Source organism: Dreissena polymorpha, chromosome 5 (genome assembly GCF_020536995.1).
Source record: "Dreissena polymorpha isolate Duluth1 chromosome 5, UMN_Dpol_1.0, whole genome shotgun sequence".
NCBI classification, from domain to species: Eukaryota; Metazoa; Mollusca; class Bivalvia; order Myida; family Dreissenidae; genus Dreissena; species Dreissena polymorpha.
The window spans coordinates 41599234-41618395 of NC_068359.1; the positions used below are offsets into that span (position 1 = coordinate 41599234).

Here is a 19162-nt window from a genome sequence, read left to right on the forward strand (position 1 = left end):
AACATAACGTTCATGTTATGACCTTGTAGTCTTAAACTTTATTTATCGATTGCAATTCTATATTCTGCCTCACAATTATATAAATTACACACTTATATGCCCAGACTTGAACTCTACTGACCCTTATACATTTCAGCTTATTCAGTGTAACATTTATGTTGATTGCAGTCCTGTATCCTGACCTACCTGCATGCCGTGTACACTCCCTTGTTGGAGGTGCTCAAGGAAAGGGAGGTAAGCCAGCTGGTAAATGAGGCTCTCCAGAGGATGCCCCCAGTTACCTCCCTTCCTGATGACATCACCAAGGTGAAACTCGAGTTGCTAAGGAGGACTGTCAGTACAAGGCTCTTCAAATGTGATGGTATGGAGTTTTTATGTCCCCCACCACTATAGTGGGGGACATACTGTTTTTGCCCTGTCTGTTGGTTGGTTTGTTGATTGGTTTGTGTGTTTGTTTGTGCAAACTTTAACATTTGCAATAACTTAAGCAATATTGAAGATAGCAACTTCATATTTGACATGCATGTGTATCTCATAGAGCTGCACATTTTGAGTGGTGAAAGGTCAAGGTCAAGGTCATTCTTCAAGGTCAAAGGTCAAATATATGGGTCAAAATCGCTAATTTAATGTACACTTTTGCAATATTGAAGATAGCAACTTGATATTTGGTATGCATGTGTATCTCATGGAGCTGCACATTGTGAGTGGTGAAAGGTCAAGGTCATCCTTCAAGGTCAAAGGCCAAATATATGGGGACATAGTGTTTCACAAACACATTGCTTGTTGTTAATGTTTTTATTAAGTATTATCTTACTTTTACTAGGATTCAATATTTTTTGTTAGCACAATCTTACAAGGCTGGTCTATTTATCTGGCCATAACAACTTGTTTAAACAGCTTACATTTTAATAATTCTGGCCCATTAAAATTTCCTGGTTATCAATGATCAGAAGCCGCATGTTTGTTCTCTCTGTCATGGGTTTCTGATACAAAATTCCTGACTTCTTGGCTTTTATGACCAGGTCAATTTGTTAGGTCACTATTAATCACGCTAGAGGTCGCCATAGTGAAGTGGATATGGTGTCTGCCAAGTGACTGAGAGTTCACGGGTTTGAACCACTCTTTAAGAACGTTCTGTAGATCACCTCAAAAGACTTCAAGTATTGGTTCTTCCAGGAAACGGACTCAAGAGCATTTCAATATCCCTATAGCTTTGAATGCAGTCAAACTTAAATGAATATCTGCTGCGCTATGTGAAAAGGGGGTTTAATGCATGTGTGTACAGTGTAATTGGTCTGCATATGCACATCAGGGAGGACACTTTCTGCTCTTATTATATTTTTCGTTGAAAGGAAGACTCTTTTTGACAAAAATCCAGTTGAGACGGAAAGTGTCGTCCCTGATTTAAGACGACACTTTGCGCACATGCAATAAACCCCCTTTTCAGAGAGCACGGTCCATATGTTTAAATGAAACTAACCATCATTCTCACCCTGTTCTCCCATATGTTTCATTCTGATATCCGGGATGTTTCAGTATCACGTCACGTTCTGCTGGACTTGTGTATGAAGGAGGTGAAGAGCTGCCTGGAGCAGAAACACCAGACCAAGCTGGCCATAGAGCTGTACATGGACATCATGGATCAGATATTTCAGCTCCAAAAGGTGGGTAACTCTTGTAAGCTCTCGCACACAAGGTGGGTAACTCTTGTGAGTTCTCTCAGTCAGAGTTCAAGTTACATAACTCTTGTACATGGGCGTCATGGATCAGATATTTCAGCTCCAGAAGGTGGGTAACTCTTGTAAGCTCTCTCACAGAATGTGGGTAACTCTTGTGAGTTCTCTCAGTCAGAGTTCAAGTTACATAACTCTTGTACATGGACATCATGGATCAGATATTTCAGCTCCAGAAGTGGGTAACTCTTGTAAGCTCTCTCAATCAGAGTTCAAGTAACATAACTCGTGTACATGAACGTCATGGATCAGATATTCCAGCTCCAGAAGGTGGGTAACTCTTGAAAGCTCTCTCACAGAAGGTGGGTAACTCTTGTAAGCTCTCTCACAGAATAAGGTGGGTAACTCTTGAAAGCTCTCTCACAGAAGGTGGGTAACTCTCGTAAGCTCTCTCACAGAATAAGGTGGGTAACTCTTGTAAGCTCTCTCACAGAATAAGGTGGGTAACTCTTGTAAGCTCTCTCACAGAATAAGGTGGGTAGCTTTTGTAAGCTCTCTCAGTCAGAGTTCAAGTATCATAACTCTTGCTCCAGTATTTTCGGAGTTAATACCCTTTTGCTTATTTTTGAGTGCAGAAAATAACTGTAGACCATAAGTTTCTTGTCTAAAACTGTTATCAAACCAATAATTGCCATGAAACTTCATACATAAACTACCACGTATTTGCTTTTGATTTCATATTATTGCATAAACTCTATCTATAATGCCCTCTGGCGGGGTGCAGAAACTTGGTGAAAGGAGGGCTTGAACAGGAGAAATGGTGTATTAACAATGCGATTCACGTGCCGTTCAAGCCCTGTTATGTGTTTTTCATATCCATAATCTGGTCCACGCGCAGTTACTTCCCTTCTCCAGCCTTCAACGACTTTCCAAGCATAAATGGGGAACTGAATAAGCACCAGTTTCCTCATGCATGCAGGGATAATGACTATTTCAATCCACTTTTCAAGTTATACCATCTGCACTCTCTTGACAACAGCTATATTGGCAACGTCAATGAAGTTAAGGTTATTTACTCAACAGTCAACACTTTCAAAAGACTATGCTGTAAATGTAAGTGTTTATGTACCATCAACGTTTCTGCTGTAAATTCCAAAATAATTCCTCATTTCTAACTTTGCGCGGCTGTATTTCAACTTTGCATTAATCCCCTGTTTAAACACATTTTAAATAGAAAACTGCCTATCCAAAGGTCAAGCTCGTCATTTCGGATGATGACCGAGTGAGGCATATGTAAAACACACTCGGGCAGGAATGGATTTTGAGAGCGCCCGCAGATGATCATGCCCTCGAAAACGTGTATTATCCCTATAATGATGGTTAGATTCAAGGTCACTGTTACTTAAAACAGCATTGGGCTATTATAATGTAGTGAGCTATTGTAATGAATTTCATATAAATAGAATCTAAAAATGAAAACCTTGCTGGTGATTAAATATTTGGTGATGAGTTCAACCTGAAGGTCACCATTTCTGGAAATAGATATACTGTAAAATCATGTATATCCATGGGAGAATTAACTTTTTGTTATTTCTTTTTATTCCAAAATCAGAAAAAACTAGAATTGTCTGTGTGTCCACAAAAGTCATTTTCTAACAATCATAAATGATTTTTACAGTATTTGGTATCTGCTTTATAATGAGAAATAAGTCCAGCATTTGAACATTATGTTTTAGCGAAATGTTCATGTTTCTTGAGTACTTACTTTGCTTTTTATATGTGCTTTGCAGAATTGCAAATTTTAATCAAATTGTAATTTTCTTAAAATTTCATTGAATTTATATGTTATTACTAATGTAAATGTTGAATGAACACTATTTTCAGTGTATGTTTGCTGTTACTTTTTTAGACTTCAGAAACACACCGTCTAATTGACTTTGGGGTATGTTCCATCTTTATCCCTTTTCACCCTTAGTTTGCGTGCACAGGTTTATTTGATCTTTTGGGCATATTTTTGTCCTTATGTCAGTTTAAAGGCAGTTCATGCATTTTAGACCATAGTTTCTGCTGCGCTTCTAAGTCTAAAGTGCCAGAAATATTTTTGTATTTTCAACTTTCAGCTTAGGGCCAGATAGCATAAATAATAATTTCTCAAAGTCTGTTTTAGATTGTTGCTATTTGTAAAAGAAAAGAACGACATTTTCAAACTGAAAAAAACTGCACGCTGGTTGGGAGTGACATTGTAGATCAGTATATTTCTCAAATGAAATGTTGCTTCATTGTTTTTTGATCATTAGCATGGTTGTGCAACATGATATTGTGTATCAAAAACACTATAATGTCTGTTGTGACTGTAAGGATATCCCAGTTTTAAGTTCATGTTTTTTGCTGGTGGTGGAAGCAATGTTGTTGAAACTAGCAGTGTGTAGTGATTGAATTGTTGTGCCTCATGTTATTGTCCTGTTTGTCCCATCATCTTTAAGTCTGTCCTCCCTTTCTTCCGTCCTTCTGTCCCAGACAGGATAAGTAGATTTTTCTCTTTGGTCCAGCACCATCTCCAACTTTGATACTTAACCCTTTACCACTTAGAAACGTATTTTGACACATATGAAGTCCCATAGAAAGTTAAATTTAATTAAAGACCTCTCTTACTAGATTCAAGTTTTAAAGGCTACATTTCCAACACTTTGATACTGATGAGCAGCAAACATCATACAACCTGAACAGACTGTGAGTTACTCGCAGGCTGTTTTAGTTATATGCTGTTTGCACATAGCCATTTTCTTTTCTGAGTGGGAAAGTGTAAAGAAGCTGTTGCTGATGACTATTCCAAATCACCTATTGCAATTTGACCTTGACCTGATTTTCATATAACACAATTTTAATGATTTCACAATAACATCAACAAAACCATTTATAAATGAACACCTGGATTTTGCTCCTGTTTATCACCATAATTATATCATGCATATCATTTAACATCACTTTTACCTGGTCTTTGACTTATTCATGATAATTAAAACCACTCCATTGTGATAGTTTCAAGTTATCTTACAGTTTTATTTATTATCAGCAGCACTTCTTGTTTTCTTTGAGACTTACACTGTTGTCACATATGACCATCCTCAATCCACCTAACCTTGACCTTGCCCTATATATTTGATCAAGAAATGAAATAAGGGCCACTGCCTTGGGGTTTGTTTGATTGTGAAGCACACAGATAATTTTTATGCTCCCCCAAAATTTATCTTTGGGGGAGCATATAGTCGCCTCTTCGTCTGTCCGTGTGTGCATCTGTCTGTCTGTCCGTCCATGCACAATTTTTGTCCGGGCTATTTCTCAGCAACTAATGACTGGAATTCAATGAAACTTTATGGGAAGCTTAACTACCAAGAGGAGATGTGCATATTATCAGCGGGTTCTGGTCGGATGATTGTTTACAGAGTTATGGCCCTTTGAAATTTTTGAAATTTTCCATTAACTGTACATATAGTGCAATTCTTGTCTGGGCTATTTCTCAGCAACTAATGACCGGAATTCAATGAAACTTTATTGGAAGCTTCACTACCAAACAGAGATATGCATATTATCAGCAGATTCTGGTCAGATGATTTTTCACAGAGTTATGGCCCTTTGAAATTTTCTATAAAAAATTATTGTCCCCCCCAACTACTGTGCCCTCAAGACGTTTCCTTTTATCTGAATATATAGTGCAATATTGTGACAAAAAAAACTTTGGGGAGCATCACCCGTCTCAGACGGTTTCTTGTTTTGCTTGGTTTCACTGGCCGTTTATTTTACATAAACATACTGTACTTCAACTTTTTATGCCCCCAGTAGGGTGGCATATAGCATTTGAACTGTCTGTCCGTCCACCCCTCTTCCGTCCGTCCGAAAACTTTAACATTGGCCATAAATTTTTCAATATTAAAGATAGCAACTTGATATTAGGCATGCATGTCATGGAGCTGCACATTTTGATAGTTGAAAGGTCAAGGTCATGGTCATCCTTCAAGGTAAAGGTAAACAAAAATACAAGGGAAGTAATATACTTTAAAGGGAGATAATTTTTATTTATCATTTGGCAGGTACAGATCATTTTTACAAGCGAAGTAATATTTTTTTAAAGGGATATAATCAAAAACAAAGATAAATAAATCAAAGGGGCGCATTGTGTTTCTGACAAACACATCTCATGTTCATGTCTCTTAAGCCACAACAATTGATAAGTTGTTTGACAGACTTTAACTTTTAAAAACTTGAGGCAGTGAGTGTAATTTAAATAAAAATACAATATTTTATTTGATGTCCAATGAAATTGGAGGTCAGCAAATAGCGCAGAATATGACAAAATATTGTGTACACAAAGTTAAACCCTTCTAATAAGATCACTCAATTGACTTCATGAAGTGGTCATAATAGCGGGCTGGTCTATGAATAGAGGTTTAGCAGTCAACCATTAAAGTACATATCAGGCCTTTCCTCAAGGTCTTTAAGAGTAGAGGTTTCCCTGAATTTCCAAATTAGGGGAACCCCTGTTTTTAAATAGTCAAATATGATATTATGTGCTTATAAAAGTTCCAAAGGAATGTAGACATTAATAAAGTAGACATATTTTTTACCAACTGTTGTTTTTGATTTTATGACCTAACTTGTTGGTGACAAAACAATCAAGTATTATTATTACACCTTTTTTTTTTATGGCGACTAAGACCCTGTTTTAACTAGATTTATTTATTAAAGCGCATTCTCAACAAAACAGTTGAACCAATGTTTTCAAGTGTCAAAATTAGCATAAGTATTATTGTCATTAGGATCCAATGTTTGCATGCCCATGTTTTTAGGGCAAAACTACCCTTGTCATGTTTTTTATGCCCATGGATCGAAAGATCGGGGGCATATTGTTTTTGGCCTGTCTGTCTGTCTGTCATTCATTCATTGTGTGTGTCCCAAAACTTTAACCTAGGTTAAAGTTTTGCAATAACTTTTGCATTATTGAAGATAGCAACTTGATATTTGCCATGCATGTGTATCTGATTGAGCTGCACATTTTGCGTGGTGCAAGGTCAAGGTCATCCTTCAAGGTCAAAGGTCAAATATATGGCTTCAAAGCAGCGGGCATTGTGTTTCTGACAAACACATCTCTTGTTTTAATAGGTGTATAGAAAAAACTTGTATTGTTCTAATACTGTCTCAGACCGCATTAAGTCTGTGACATATAGAATAAAAGCATAGATAAAACCACAGATATTACACAACATCACAAAAACTACACATAGCAGGTTAGTTTCTACATGTTTCAGATGAGGGACATACAGCCTTTAGGCCCTCATGTTTTTAATTTGAACCATTTTAATATGGGCATCTCTTCACATTCAGAAGAATTGGTCACTGAGCGAAAGATTTCTGCAAACATATTATTGTTACAAGCTGTTTGAGAACAACTATGTACATATATAATTGGAAAATTAAATTTTTGTTAAAGAAAGGACTAGATAGCTTATTGCTGATGTTATGTACTATTTACTGTGTTATGAGAAGTAAAGAAGTTTATGCTTTCAAATACATAGGCTTAGAATAATAAAAACTCTTCTTTTAAAAAATATGAAGAAGCCCGGGGAAAAAAGCACTGTGCAGGAAAAACAGTTTGACTTCATTTTACGATATTTAGGTGCGGAAAATCAGACTAACATGATGATTAAATTTGGTGTGTCCTTTATGAATTTGTTGTAATTGTTTGCAGTATGGTGGTAGTAAATGTTGGTCATGGATTCTGTCGTTGTAAAGACTTCCCTAATTATTACAAATCACAGGTTTTATCTTAACCAAATGTTATGAAAACATCTTTTGGAAAAATAATGTGGTGAAGTTTAATAAGCAACTAAATCGCTCATCAATTTGCAAGTAATGGTCTAGGAAGAAACTAATTGGCCTTTTAAATTGTTTTTTGTCGCCTACCTGTGAAACCGGAGGGGACTTATGGTTTGCGCTCTGTCTGTCAGTCTGTCAATCAGTCTGTCACACTTTTCTGGATCCTGCAATAACTTTTAAAGTTCCTCATATTTTATCATGAAACTTGAAACATGGACAGATGGCTATATGGAGATTATGCACGTCATTTAATTTTGTTCCTACGTAAAGAATTCTGGTTGTTATGGCAACAAATATATTTTGTTTTTAAATTAAAAAATCCTGGAAATGGTAGGGGACTTATAATGCTAGGCAATAGTCTTGTTTTATGTAAGATTTAGAGATTGCTTGAGATGAGTAAGGTGTCTTACTGTTGAATAGTCTGAGGAACATGTGAATTTTCTTTAACCCAGTTATGCCTAGTGGACTCTCCCATCCTAAATTGGATCAATTTATTTCCAAAATTAGGGATGTCTAGTATATTTATTTCTATATTTAGAATATTTCTTACAGAAATTCCTTTAAGTCAACAGCTCAGACCCTTATGAGGCACCACATCATGCGGCGTCTCATCAGGGTCTACGCTGTTTGCAAAGGCCTTTTTTCTAGACGCTTGGCATAAATGGGTTAAGATATTATGCCTGTATACATGTATGTTTCTGTGTAATCATTTATGTATAGTACAAGTATCATTATGTTATATGAATATAGATTGTGTTGCATGAACATGTACTGCAGTTTTAAACGTAAATCCTTTTCCAGATCTAGGTGTTCTCCCTTTAAAAAATATAACAGATCAGGAAATTCGAACTGAACTGGGACATCTCTGTAATAATATACAAGGGAGGTAATCTAATTTTATGTGAAGTTTTAGTATCCAACAAAAAAAACTCGTTTGTTTATTAAATTTCTCATGTAGTATCATAGAAACCATATTGTGTTAAATTTTTTATCTTATTTGGAGTGTGTTTATGGTAGTAGTTCCCATGTATGCCAACAGCCCAATATTGTTTCTCCTTTAATTACACACTTTTGAACAAAATTGTATTCAGTAGTCCTCTTATAAAGTGGTAAGATTTTCAAGTGAACTACTTTTACATATCTCAAGCATTTAATTGAAACTTTTTTATCAACATGAAGTGTATATTTGCAAGACACTTTGTCCATCCCCCATGATGCACATGTACTGGAGTTATCTTCTCTTGAACATAGATGAGCGTTTCTATAAGCCTCAGGCTTTCGATATAAATTTGACTTAAAATAAAAAAATTATAATTCATATTTCTTAAGAAGAATTATGTTTATAGCTTAAGTCACACAACGTCATATAAAGACATGAATGCTCCTACACGGCTGGCATATGGAAAGTCAAATTGGACATTGGCTTGTCCAATATGGTATTTTAGCTGTGAACTTGTCCAAATATATCATCTTTTATTACACTTTGATGTTAAATAAGCTAATAATGTATTACTCAGCAAGTATTTAATATACATTTTTAATACAATAAAAATATTTATTATTTATTACACTGGTTAACTGTTCTTATGCAAATTAACTTCTTTATATTGACTATTTTATGTGTCAATATAAATTGCTGTGTTTCATACCATGCATTTATTAATTGGAAAGAAAAGAAATTCCTATGAACAGTATCTTAGTATAAATAGAGGATGTTTGTTGGATTTGGTGGAATATTGTTTAAATTTCACAAGTGATCATAGAAAATATATTTTTTCTATGATCACGAGTGAATTTACATCGACATTCCACCTAATCCAACAAATTTTTGTTTTATTGTATGCTTGTTTTCACCGTTTATTTATATTGTTAAAGAGTTTAACCAGAGAATTTTGCTGGTATAATGACGTCAATTCGTAAAAAAATGACGTCATTCCACAGTAAAGCAGTGAAAAATATTGATTTTTTTTTATTTTTTACTATTTGAAACAGTGAACTATCAGTTTTATTTCACTGATATTTCTCAATAAACCTCCAAAAAGCAAAAAATAGATATTAATTAATACATTTTTTTCTCTCTGAAATGCTAATTCTCATATTGTGTATATGGTTCATTTCTGACAAACAATATTTGCTGTTTTTCCTTACAGTTATTATTATTCAGTTCTGCAATATTTCATTTTGTCAGTAGCATTCTGAAATTCTAAAATATTTCAATTGTCGGTAGAATTATAAAATAATTCTAGAATATTTCATTTGTACATTTAATAATTAAATAGTTTGGCAAATGTTTACTTCTTTTTTCTGGAATACTGTGCCTAACCAAAATTAAATAATTGGGCAATTTTTGATAGAAATATTTCAATTTGCCTTACATAATAAAGTTCCACAGTTCCACAATAGTTCATCCATATGGTAATTAAATGGTACTGCAATATTTCACTAGTCCATATAATAATTAAATAATTTATCAATATTTCACTTCCCAATACAAAAAAGTAAAATAGTTCAGCAATAATTTCTTGTACATAAGAATTAAATTGTTCTGCCATATTAATAGTTACATGTTTGTCTGTTCATACTGTAGGGCAAACTGGGCAAGGAAGATGGCTGATTCAAGCTCACAGGACATGGTCAATATTTTCAAGAGGAAATGCAAAAAAGGGGAATTTAAAGCCCCATTAATACTCAAAATCAACGAAAATTTCGTAAACCTCGTTGATTTTGAGTGTTTATGGGACTTTAAAATCTTAAAACAACCCTAGATGCCATAAATGTCTTGGTGTATGTGTTTTAGACGGACAGTGTACGCGAGAACATCAAGAACATCATGGAGACGCTGTTCGATGCCACCCTGGAGCAGATTATTGAGCTCAGCACTAACCCTGCCTCTGTGGTAAGATTATCTATACCTTTTTGCTTGTGTGCATTTTTTTGGGGGGGGGGGGGGGGCGGGGGGGCCCTAGCTTTGTAATGGAAATATCACAACAGGACATTGGTATTTTGTGTTACAAGTACTTTAAATTGAAAATTCTGTTTTAAATGTATGCTAACTAAGGTTCAACTTATATAGCTGGATAGGGAGATGAACAATTTTGATTGAATTTTAAAGTGAAAAAAAATTCTCTCTTAAATTTTTTTAAACTTTCAATTGAGAATTTTAGGCTGTCATTTGTGAAAAATCTATACTCTTTGTCATTAGGAATGTGGCCATATTTATTAACTGGGTGATTTTACTGGTCATATATGCAGTATTTTAGTGATGTACATTTTATAGCTCGCCCACATTATCCTCAATTACATCTTTATGAGTTCCCATAACAAAATACATTTTCAGTTAATATATATAAGGTTTTCCAATTGGAATAAGTTTCGAAAGATTAAGAAGTATCCCTCACAAATACTGTTATGCTATCATTTGACTTGCTGTACAGGTACACATTTAAAAGCAAATATGAATAATTAAAACAATTCCATGATGTTATTCATGCTAAAATATATTCCCCATTGAGAAGTTTAATATTGGTGAGCATTTTTACGACTATATGACATAGCCATATTTATATATGTGAGTCGGGCTATGGCAAAACTGGGCTTAATGCCTGTGCTTATAGTGTCTTCCGGGACAAGCCTGTGCAATCAGCACAGGCTTATCAGGGGCAACACTTTTGGAATGTTTTGTTTACAGGAAGTCTCTTCTGAAAGAAAATCCAGTCTAGATGGAATTCGACAAGCCAGATTAGCCTGAGCTGCTATGCACAGGCTAATCTTGGACAATGCTTTACGCACATGCATTAAGCCCCCTTTTCCTAGAGCATAGTTCAAATGTATATTCTTAGAAACTTGTTGAGTACTGACATTTTGATTGCTCTATCGATACAATTTGGTTATGATTAAAGGCCTTATATAGTTTATGATCACTTGATTTATCTATCGTTTTTATTATCAAAGAAAATCGTTTGTAGTTTTGGTGTAATTGAAATTGAAACAGAAGCATTTTTTTCTGTAGCAAAATTGCATGTGGGCATAAAGTAGAAAGGAAGTAGTTAGATTATAATATTAATTAATAATAGCTATATTTGATATATCCTTGCCTTTTAAATTGTTAAATAATACTTCCTCTTACATAAGTGATAATTAATTTTTACATTTTATAATGTAAATTTGGAATAAGATCAATTTCATGTTTTTCTCAAACAAAACTGTTCATTTAATGCTCTGCATATAGTTGTGTTATTTTCTGTCAATACTGTTAGTAGAAAAAGCACTTTTTCATGACTTTTTTATTAACAGTTATATAATGAACACAGTTTCATTTTATAATCTGAAATAAAAGCCAATAAAAAATCCAGTGTTGTTGAAAAATCTTTTTATATGATGCCAATATATATGCTAGTGTTTATTTTACTGATTATTTGTGAACATTCATAAATGCAAAAAGGTGAAACTGCATAGCAAATATTGTCATAAAAACAAGCTGTATGTCTAGATAGTTTAACCCTTTTCCACTCAGAGGCAAAGTGAAAATGTCTATGTGCAAACAGCATAAAACCAGAACAGCCTTCGAGTAACTCGCAGTCTGTTCCGGTTTTAGGCTGTTTGCTGCTCATTAGTCTCTAATGGTTGGGAATGAAGGGATTAAAACTTGAATTGAATAAGAAAGGTCTTACGTTAAATATAACTTTCTAAGGGACAACAAATGCGTAAAAATACATACCGTAAAAACACGAATATAATATGCACTCGTGTATAATACAAACCCCTGAGTTTGGTCTAAATTTATCGGTAAAAATTGAAAATCTGAGTATAATGCGCATTAAAAAATTCAGTGTCCGAAATCGGCCATGACGCTGTCATTTCCGAAAAAATGTGTCAATATATTTTTGTGTTGTGAAAATACCAAATCAATTTGGCGTTATCAACCATCTGTTTCACAGTAATATTGATCGCGATGTGTTATCGAGCTGTTGTCATGACAGTTGCAAAATAAATATCTCTGTCTTTTGTTTATTTTACGATTGATTGTTTTATTTACACAAACATATGGTTGATTCCAATGTGACAATTTTGCAATGTGCAAAAGAAAGAAACAGAGACGCTATTTTTTTATAACATTTAATTCCATTTGACAATATTCAGAACGATAATAATTATAATAATAAAATAATAAGTATTATTATAATATATCTATAATACCAATGGTTGGTTTATTTAGCATGTATGGTAATATACGGTGCAGCCATGACAATTACCGTAAGCTCAGTTGCCCTTCCCCCCTTTGATGTAATGGTGTAATTCAAAATGGCTGACACGCCACGAATAACAACAATTAAGTTTAAAAATTTCACATGAAAATTTTTGTTCTGTCCTACATTCGTATATAATACGCACTCCCTACTTGATGAAAAACTTGGCAGGTAAAAAAGTGCATATTATATTCGTGTATTTACGGTATCTAAGTGGTAAATGGTTAAAATGGTGTAATGTAGTGAAGCTGCAGTTCATAGAGAGTACTTAAAGAAACAAAATTTTCCCTGAAAAAAAAGTTATCATAAAGTCTGTCTTAATATAACAATAGCCGAGGCGAAAGGTTTTGCCGAGAGTGAAGATAAGAAAAAGCCACACACATAGTGCATATACCATGAAGCACGAGACAAAGTTTAGTCGATTGAAGTTACCACGGGCGTCAGAGGATGTTGCCTTTCCCAATAGTCGATTGAAGTTACCACGGGCATCAGAGGATGTTGTATTTTCCAAGGCATTTAAGACTTTCCTTGAGACCGAACCCGGGGACAACGGGTCAGAATCAGGTTGTGAAGAGACAGTATCCACCCGCCATCTTGAATCCCAGCATTGTGTATGTTGTAAACCTTAACTGACCTTGGCCTTGGCTGTAGCCTTGTATGAACTTGGATGAAGTCTTGTATTCCCCCATCTTGTTGGGTTTCTGTTTATAGTGCAGAAGTACAGTACAGCCGACGCGGAACAAACGTATTTCGCGATCTGCGGCGGCAAGGCGCAATGAGTCGATGCCGAGTCGGCCGTTGAAGCCGCGTCAGTATGCGGCGGCAAGTGTATTTTGCCGCAAAGCTTCGCAAATGTCTGCCGAGACATGCCGAGGCAAGCCGCGATCCTCGACATGACGCCAAGTCGATGCGCATCTTCAAATCAAAATCTTTTTAGAATGATTAGTTTGTAAAAAAAAAATTAAACAAAAAATATAATAATATTTAAAATCATAATAAATTTAATGTGCGCGGATTCATAATAGATAAAATAGTTAATAAAAAAACATGCTGTTGTTTTGTTTTTAGTGATTGCATTCCCGTTTCTAGAGTAATTGCTGTTATCTGGATAGAAATAATTATTATTTTAAAGGAATGCAAATTAATAAAAAAATCAAATTTATAAAAACAAAACATGATTATCACAGGCATATATAAATAATATTGCAATTATCATTTACCATTGTCATTTTTAGAATCGGCTAATGTACTTTAAGTTACTTTGTGTGCGTTTTTCGCGTAGTATGATTATTGTCTTTATATTATTTTTCAGCTTATTATAACTATTGTTTGACTATGCGTATATAAAGTCGTTTCATTTTGTTTATATTATACAGTTGATAACGCTAATCATTACCTGATAATCCCGTATATTCCAGTTTTAAAGCAAATTCCTGTAAATATTTACGATAAAAGTGCTCAAGACACACAAACATTCTCAATTATATTATCTTGGCAATACGCCTCGTGAACACACAACGCGGCCGCAGCGTTCTAATATTCTGAAAGTGGCGTATCCGAGGATTATGTTTGTTCCGCAATGGCTGTACTGTAGTTATCCTCAAGTTTTCTGTATTTATGTCCATTTAAATTTGATTTTTAGCGAGGCTGATTTTTGAGAAAACCCGAGCTATTTTCATAGCCAGCTCGTCCGACGTCTGCCGTAGGCGTCGTGCTAAAACCTTAAAATTGGCTCTAAAATCAAAGTGTTTCCACCTACAACTTTGAAACTTCATACGTAGATGCACCTTGATAAGTTCTACATGCCACACCCATTTTTGGGTCACTAGGTCAAAGGTCAAGGTCACTGTGACCTCTAAAATAAAACTTTAACAAAAACCTTAACATTGCCTCTAAAATCAAATTGCTTCCACCTACAACTTTGAAACTTCATATGTAGATGCACCTTGATGAGTTCTACACGCCACACCCATTTTGGGTCATTAGGTCAAAGGTCAAGGTCACTGTGACCTCTAAAAAAAAAAAAAAAAAAATTCTGACAAGCTTTCGCAGCCGAGCGTGGCACCCGTTATGCGGTGCTCTTGTTAATTATTTGTGATCAGAATTTGGAGGCTTTGAAACAGAATTAATATTCATTCATAAGTTGGGAAAACAATTTTTATGCCCCTCTTTGAAGAAGAGGGGGTATATTGTTTTGCTCATGTCAGTCCGTCCGTATGTCCGTCCGTCCACCGAATGGTTTCCGGATGATAACTCAAGAACGCTTACACCTAGGATCATGAAACTTCATAGGTACATTGATCATGACTCGCAGATGACCCCTATTGATTTTCAGGTCACTAGGTCAAAGGTCAAGGTCACAGTGACTAGAACCAGTAAAATGGTTTCTGGATGATAACTCAAGAACGCTTATGCCTAGGATCATGAAACTTCATAGGTACATTGATCATGACTTGCAGATGACCCCTATTGATTTTTAGGTCACTAGGTCAAAGGTCAAGGTCACGGTGTCTCGACACAGAAAAATGGTTTCCGGATGATAACTCAAGAAAGCTTATGCTTAGGGTCATGAAACTTCATAAGTCCATTGATCATGACTCGCAGATGACCCCTATTGATTTTCAGGTCACTAGGTCAAAGGTCAAGGTCACGGTGACTCGAACAAGTAAAATGGTTTCCGGATGATAACTCAAAAACGCTTACGCCTAGGATCATGAAACTTCATAGGTACATTGATCATTACTCGCAGATGACCTCTATTGATTTTCAGGTCACTAGGTCAAAGGTCAAGGTCACAGTGACTCGAACCAGTAAAATGGTTTCCGGATGATTACTCAAGAACGCTTACGCCTAAGATCATGAAACTTCAAAGATAAATTGATCATGACTCTCAGATGACCCCTATTGATTTTCAGGTCACTAGGTCAAAGGTAAAGGTCACGGTGACTCGAACCAGTAAAATGGTTTCCGGATGATAACTCAAGAAAGCTTACGCCTAGGATCATGAAACTAAAAAGGTACATTGATCATGACTCGCAGATGACCCTTATTGGTTTTCAGGTCACTAGGTCAAAGGTCAAGGTCATGGTGACTCGATACAGTAAAATGGTTTCCGGATGATAGCTCAAGAAAGCTTACCCCTAGAATCATGAAACTTCATAGGTACATTGATCATGACTCGCAGATGACTCCTATTGATTTTCAGGTCACTAGGTCAAAGGTCAAGGTCACGGTGACTTGACACAGTAAAATGGTTTCCAGATGATAACTCAAGAAAGCTTATGCCTAGGATCATGAAACTTCGTAGGTACATTGATCATGACTGGCAGATGACCCCTATTGATTTTCAGGTCACTAGGTCAAAGGTCAAGGTCACAGTGACAAAAAACGTATTCACACAATGGCTGCCACTACAACTGACAGCCCATATGGGGGGCATGCATGTTTTACAAACAGCCCATGTTGAAAGTTAATATAAAATTTGATTCATTAGTCAGAAATCATTGGATTAAACCATATTTATTCTTATTTTAATGCGATAATTATTTTAGTGAAAACATAATTAAAAAAACATTATTTTAACGTTATTTTCATGTTATTAACAAGGAAATTCTAGTTGTTTTGGTATTTACTGGAGGATAACCCTACCTGTTGTATTAGCATGCTGTAGTTTGAGCATGACAAGCATAGTGACTTTATGAGCTGCGCTATCTTAGTAGTAGAAGGTCAATGGTTAGAATTTTTAGATCTATAGCCATACTAATCAGACTTTTCCCCCAGGCGGTTTTAGCACAGCTGGCCCGCAGTGCCTGGACTTAAAAATTAATTTTGCAGTGGTGCTTGTTTTTCCAATCATGTCTTTATGTTTGTTTGTTAATATTACATGACTTTAATGAAATAAATTGAGTAAAAACAAAGAGTTAACAAATATTTCTTTTAATAGCTCTAAAGTATTGTAGACTTTCATTTAGAACAGGATGCAAATAAAAAATCTATATGCGAAATGGTACCCCCCACCGGCATCAATTCCCTTCCGCGCTGCCTTGCCACTGTGCCTGGTCAAAATCCTGGGGAAATGCCATACTTTTGTATATTGGTGATACTCTGGGAAAACTGGGATTAATGAATGTGCGTTAAGTGTCATCCCAGATTAGCCTGTTTAGTCTTCTTTCAGCTTTTACAGATTTTTTGTTTTAAAAGAAGTCTCTATTAAACAAAAATCTAGTGTAGGCGGAAATCATAGTCCCAGATTATCCTGTACGGACTTCACTTGCATTACGCCTGGTTTTCCCAAAATGCAGATCATATAATTATGCTAGGAATACATGTATATGATAGAGATTCTGTCTTCTGAATGTTCATAAAATTATATGTAGAATATCTAATTAATTACTTCTTAAAAATAAAATACCTGACTAAAAAAAAGAAAAGAAAAGAAAGTCTTCTGGAAATTAAAGTTAAGTTAATATATATATAAAGGGTTTGTATAAGTATATAATATTCCTATCAACTTTGTTTTAACTGAAATGCATGCTATCATTCTTTTTGTTATGCACAGCCCTTAATTATTTGTTAAGGACCTCTGTATATTTTGTATGACAATCATGAAAGCATGATTTAGTCTAGAAGATTGATTATAATTAAAACATCCATCTTTATTCTTTTAAAGCTCCATTCTTGCATTTGTCAATTATATTCAAAGAATAGTGATGTAGACACTGTATTATCAGAACAGTCACCTTAAAAACAATCATAAAGGGTTGTTGATTTATTTTGTTTAGTGCCATTGATTCTAAGAATAGTGTTCTATATATTCCACATAGTTATGAAATATCAGTCAAATGTGTCAAAGCAAAAAAGTGATAAGCATTTATATCATATTAATATTCGCTCTGTATCTCGACTTTACTCGTTGCAAACTTTCTTAGCGGGTCACAAAATAAAAGCTCCAGCTAGAAAATTTGCAGCGAGTAAATTCGCGATAAATAGCAAATATTAATACCAAATAAACGCTCTTCACTTTCTTGCTGATATGGCTTGAAATTGAGCGGCGTTTTTACAATCAATACAAGTAATTAAGGGTGTAAAAGGGTAAAAAGTACCTGTCACGGCATGGACGTTGCCATCTTTTTTGTCACATGATTACCCCCTCTGAGATAGTACTTGAAGCTGAAATAACGCAATCAAACAATTTAATTCCTGTATTAGGTAGATATAAGCAGCTTTTATACTGCCTTGCGTTATGAGCTGGCTTTTACAGTGACATGGTAGAGTGGCTTCCTTCCAGGAATTGGGAGGGTCCAGGTTAAATCTAAATTGTGGTCAGGGATTTTTTTAGCTGGATTGAATTTTTAAACTTTTTGTTGGTTCTTCCTGTTTACATTAATTTGCCTTAATTTGAGTCTTTTGGAAATGATGACCATGCGAATTTAAACATTTATGTTCATAGTAAACTTAAATTTACATTTTAAAGACTTTCGTGAAAAAGGGGATGGTGACTTAAACAAACATACATTTCCATGTTTTTTAGTGAGACTATTCTTAATTTGTTTTTTCATTAAAACAAGAAAACAATGTTCACAATGTTGTGCATTATGTGCATATCTATCATTAAGCATGCATTTATTCAAAAGGCTCTGATTTATTTTGATTTTTGTTGTGCCTGTTATGGAATGCTGAATACAGCATTCACAACGGTCGAGAGTGTGTGCATGCATAGCTGCATGTGTCGGTGCTTGTCTGAACTGTAACTTTGTCATTCGTTCTGCAATTTTAAAATAACATATCACAAATGACCACTATCATATGACTATGTGCTGTGTGTAATGCCTTTCTCCCTACCTCAAATGTCGAGGTCACATTTATAGGTTGTATGTCCAATCTTGGCTTAATACAGTTTGTCTGCAATTGAACTGCATCATTCACCGTGCAATTTTACAAATAATTTAGCATATATGTGTCACAAATAATTGTGTTGCCCTTTGGGCAAAGGTCAAGTCCACACTTTAGATAAAAAGTCAAACATGTGCTTGGTTCAGCTTGTAATGTTGTTGCCCCTTGGGCAAAGGTCAAGGTCACTTAAGATCAAAAGTCAAACATGTGCTTGGTTCAGCTAGTAATTTTCATGCCCCTTGGCAAAGGTCAAGGTCAAACTATAGATTCAAAGTCTAACATGTGCTTGGTTAAGCTTGTTAAATGATTACAGGTATTATTGACAATGGGCATGACATGTTTCCAACAGGATTCTAATATTATTTTCCAGTTTTATTGTTTGTTTTGTACTTTTTGTACAGTTTTTCTCTCTAGTATCATTATTTTCATATTTTCCTTAAAACTCCAGTTCACAAACTTTTATGAAAAAAAAACTTTGCA

General features: G+C 35.0%; 1 protein-coding gene across 1 annotated transcript in view; it reads left to right on the top strand.

Moving 5' to 3' along the window:
* The window catches only part of LOC127831182 (dedicator of cytokinesis protein 3-like), a 168526-nt gene that overhangs the window by 72673 nt on the left and 76691 nt on the right, over positions 1 to 19162 (top strand). Inside the window, exons 26-30 of the mRNA XM_052356175.1 lie at positions 169 to 361; positions 1537 to 1664; positions 3583 to 3615; positions 10342 to 10440; positions 13123 to 13401. Coding sequence (XP_052212135.1) covers positions 169 to 361; positions 1537 to 1664; positions 3583 to 3615; positions 10342 to 10440; positions 13123 to 13401 — 732 coding nt within the window. The remainder of the gene's footprint in view (positions 1 to 168; positions 362 to 1536; positions 1665 to 3582; positions 3616 to 10341; positions 10441 to 13122; positions 13402 to 19162) is intronic.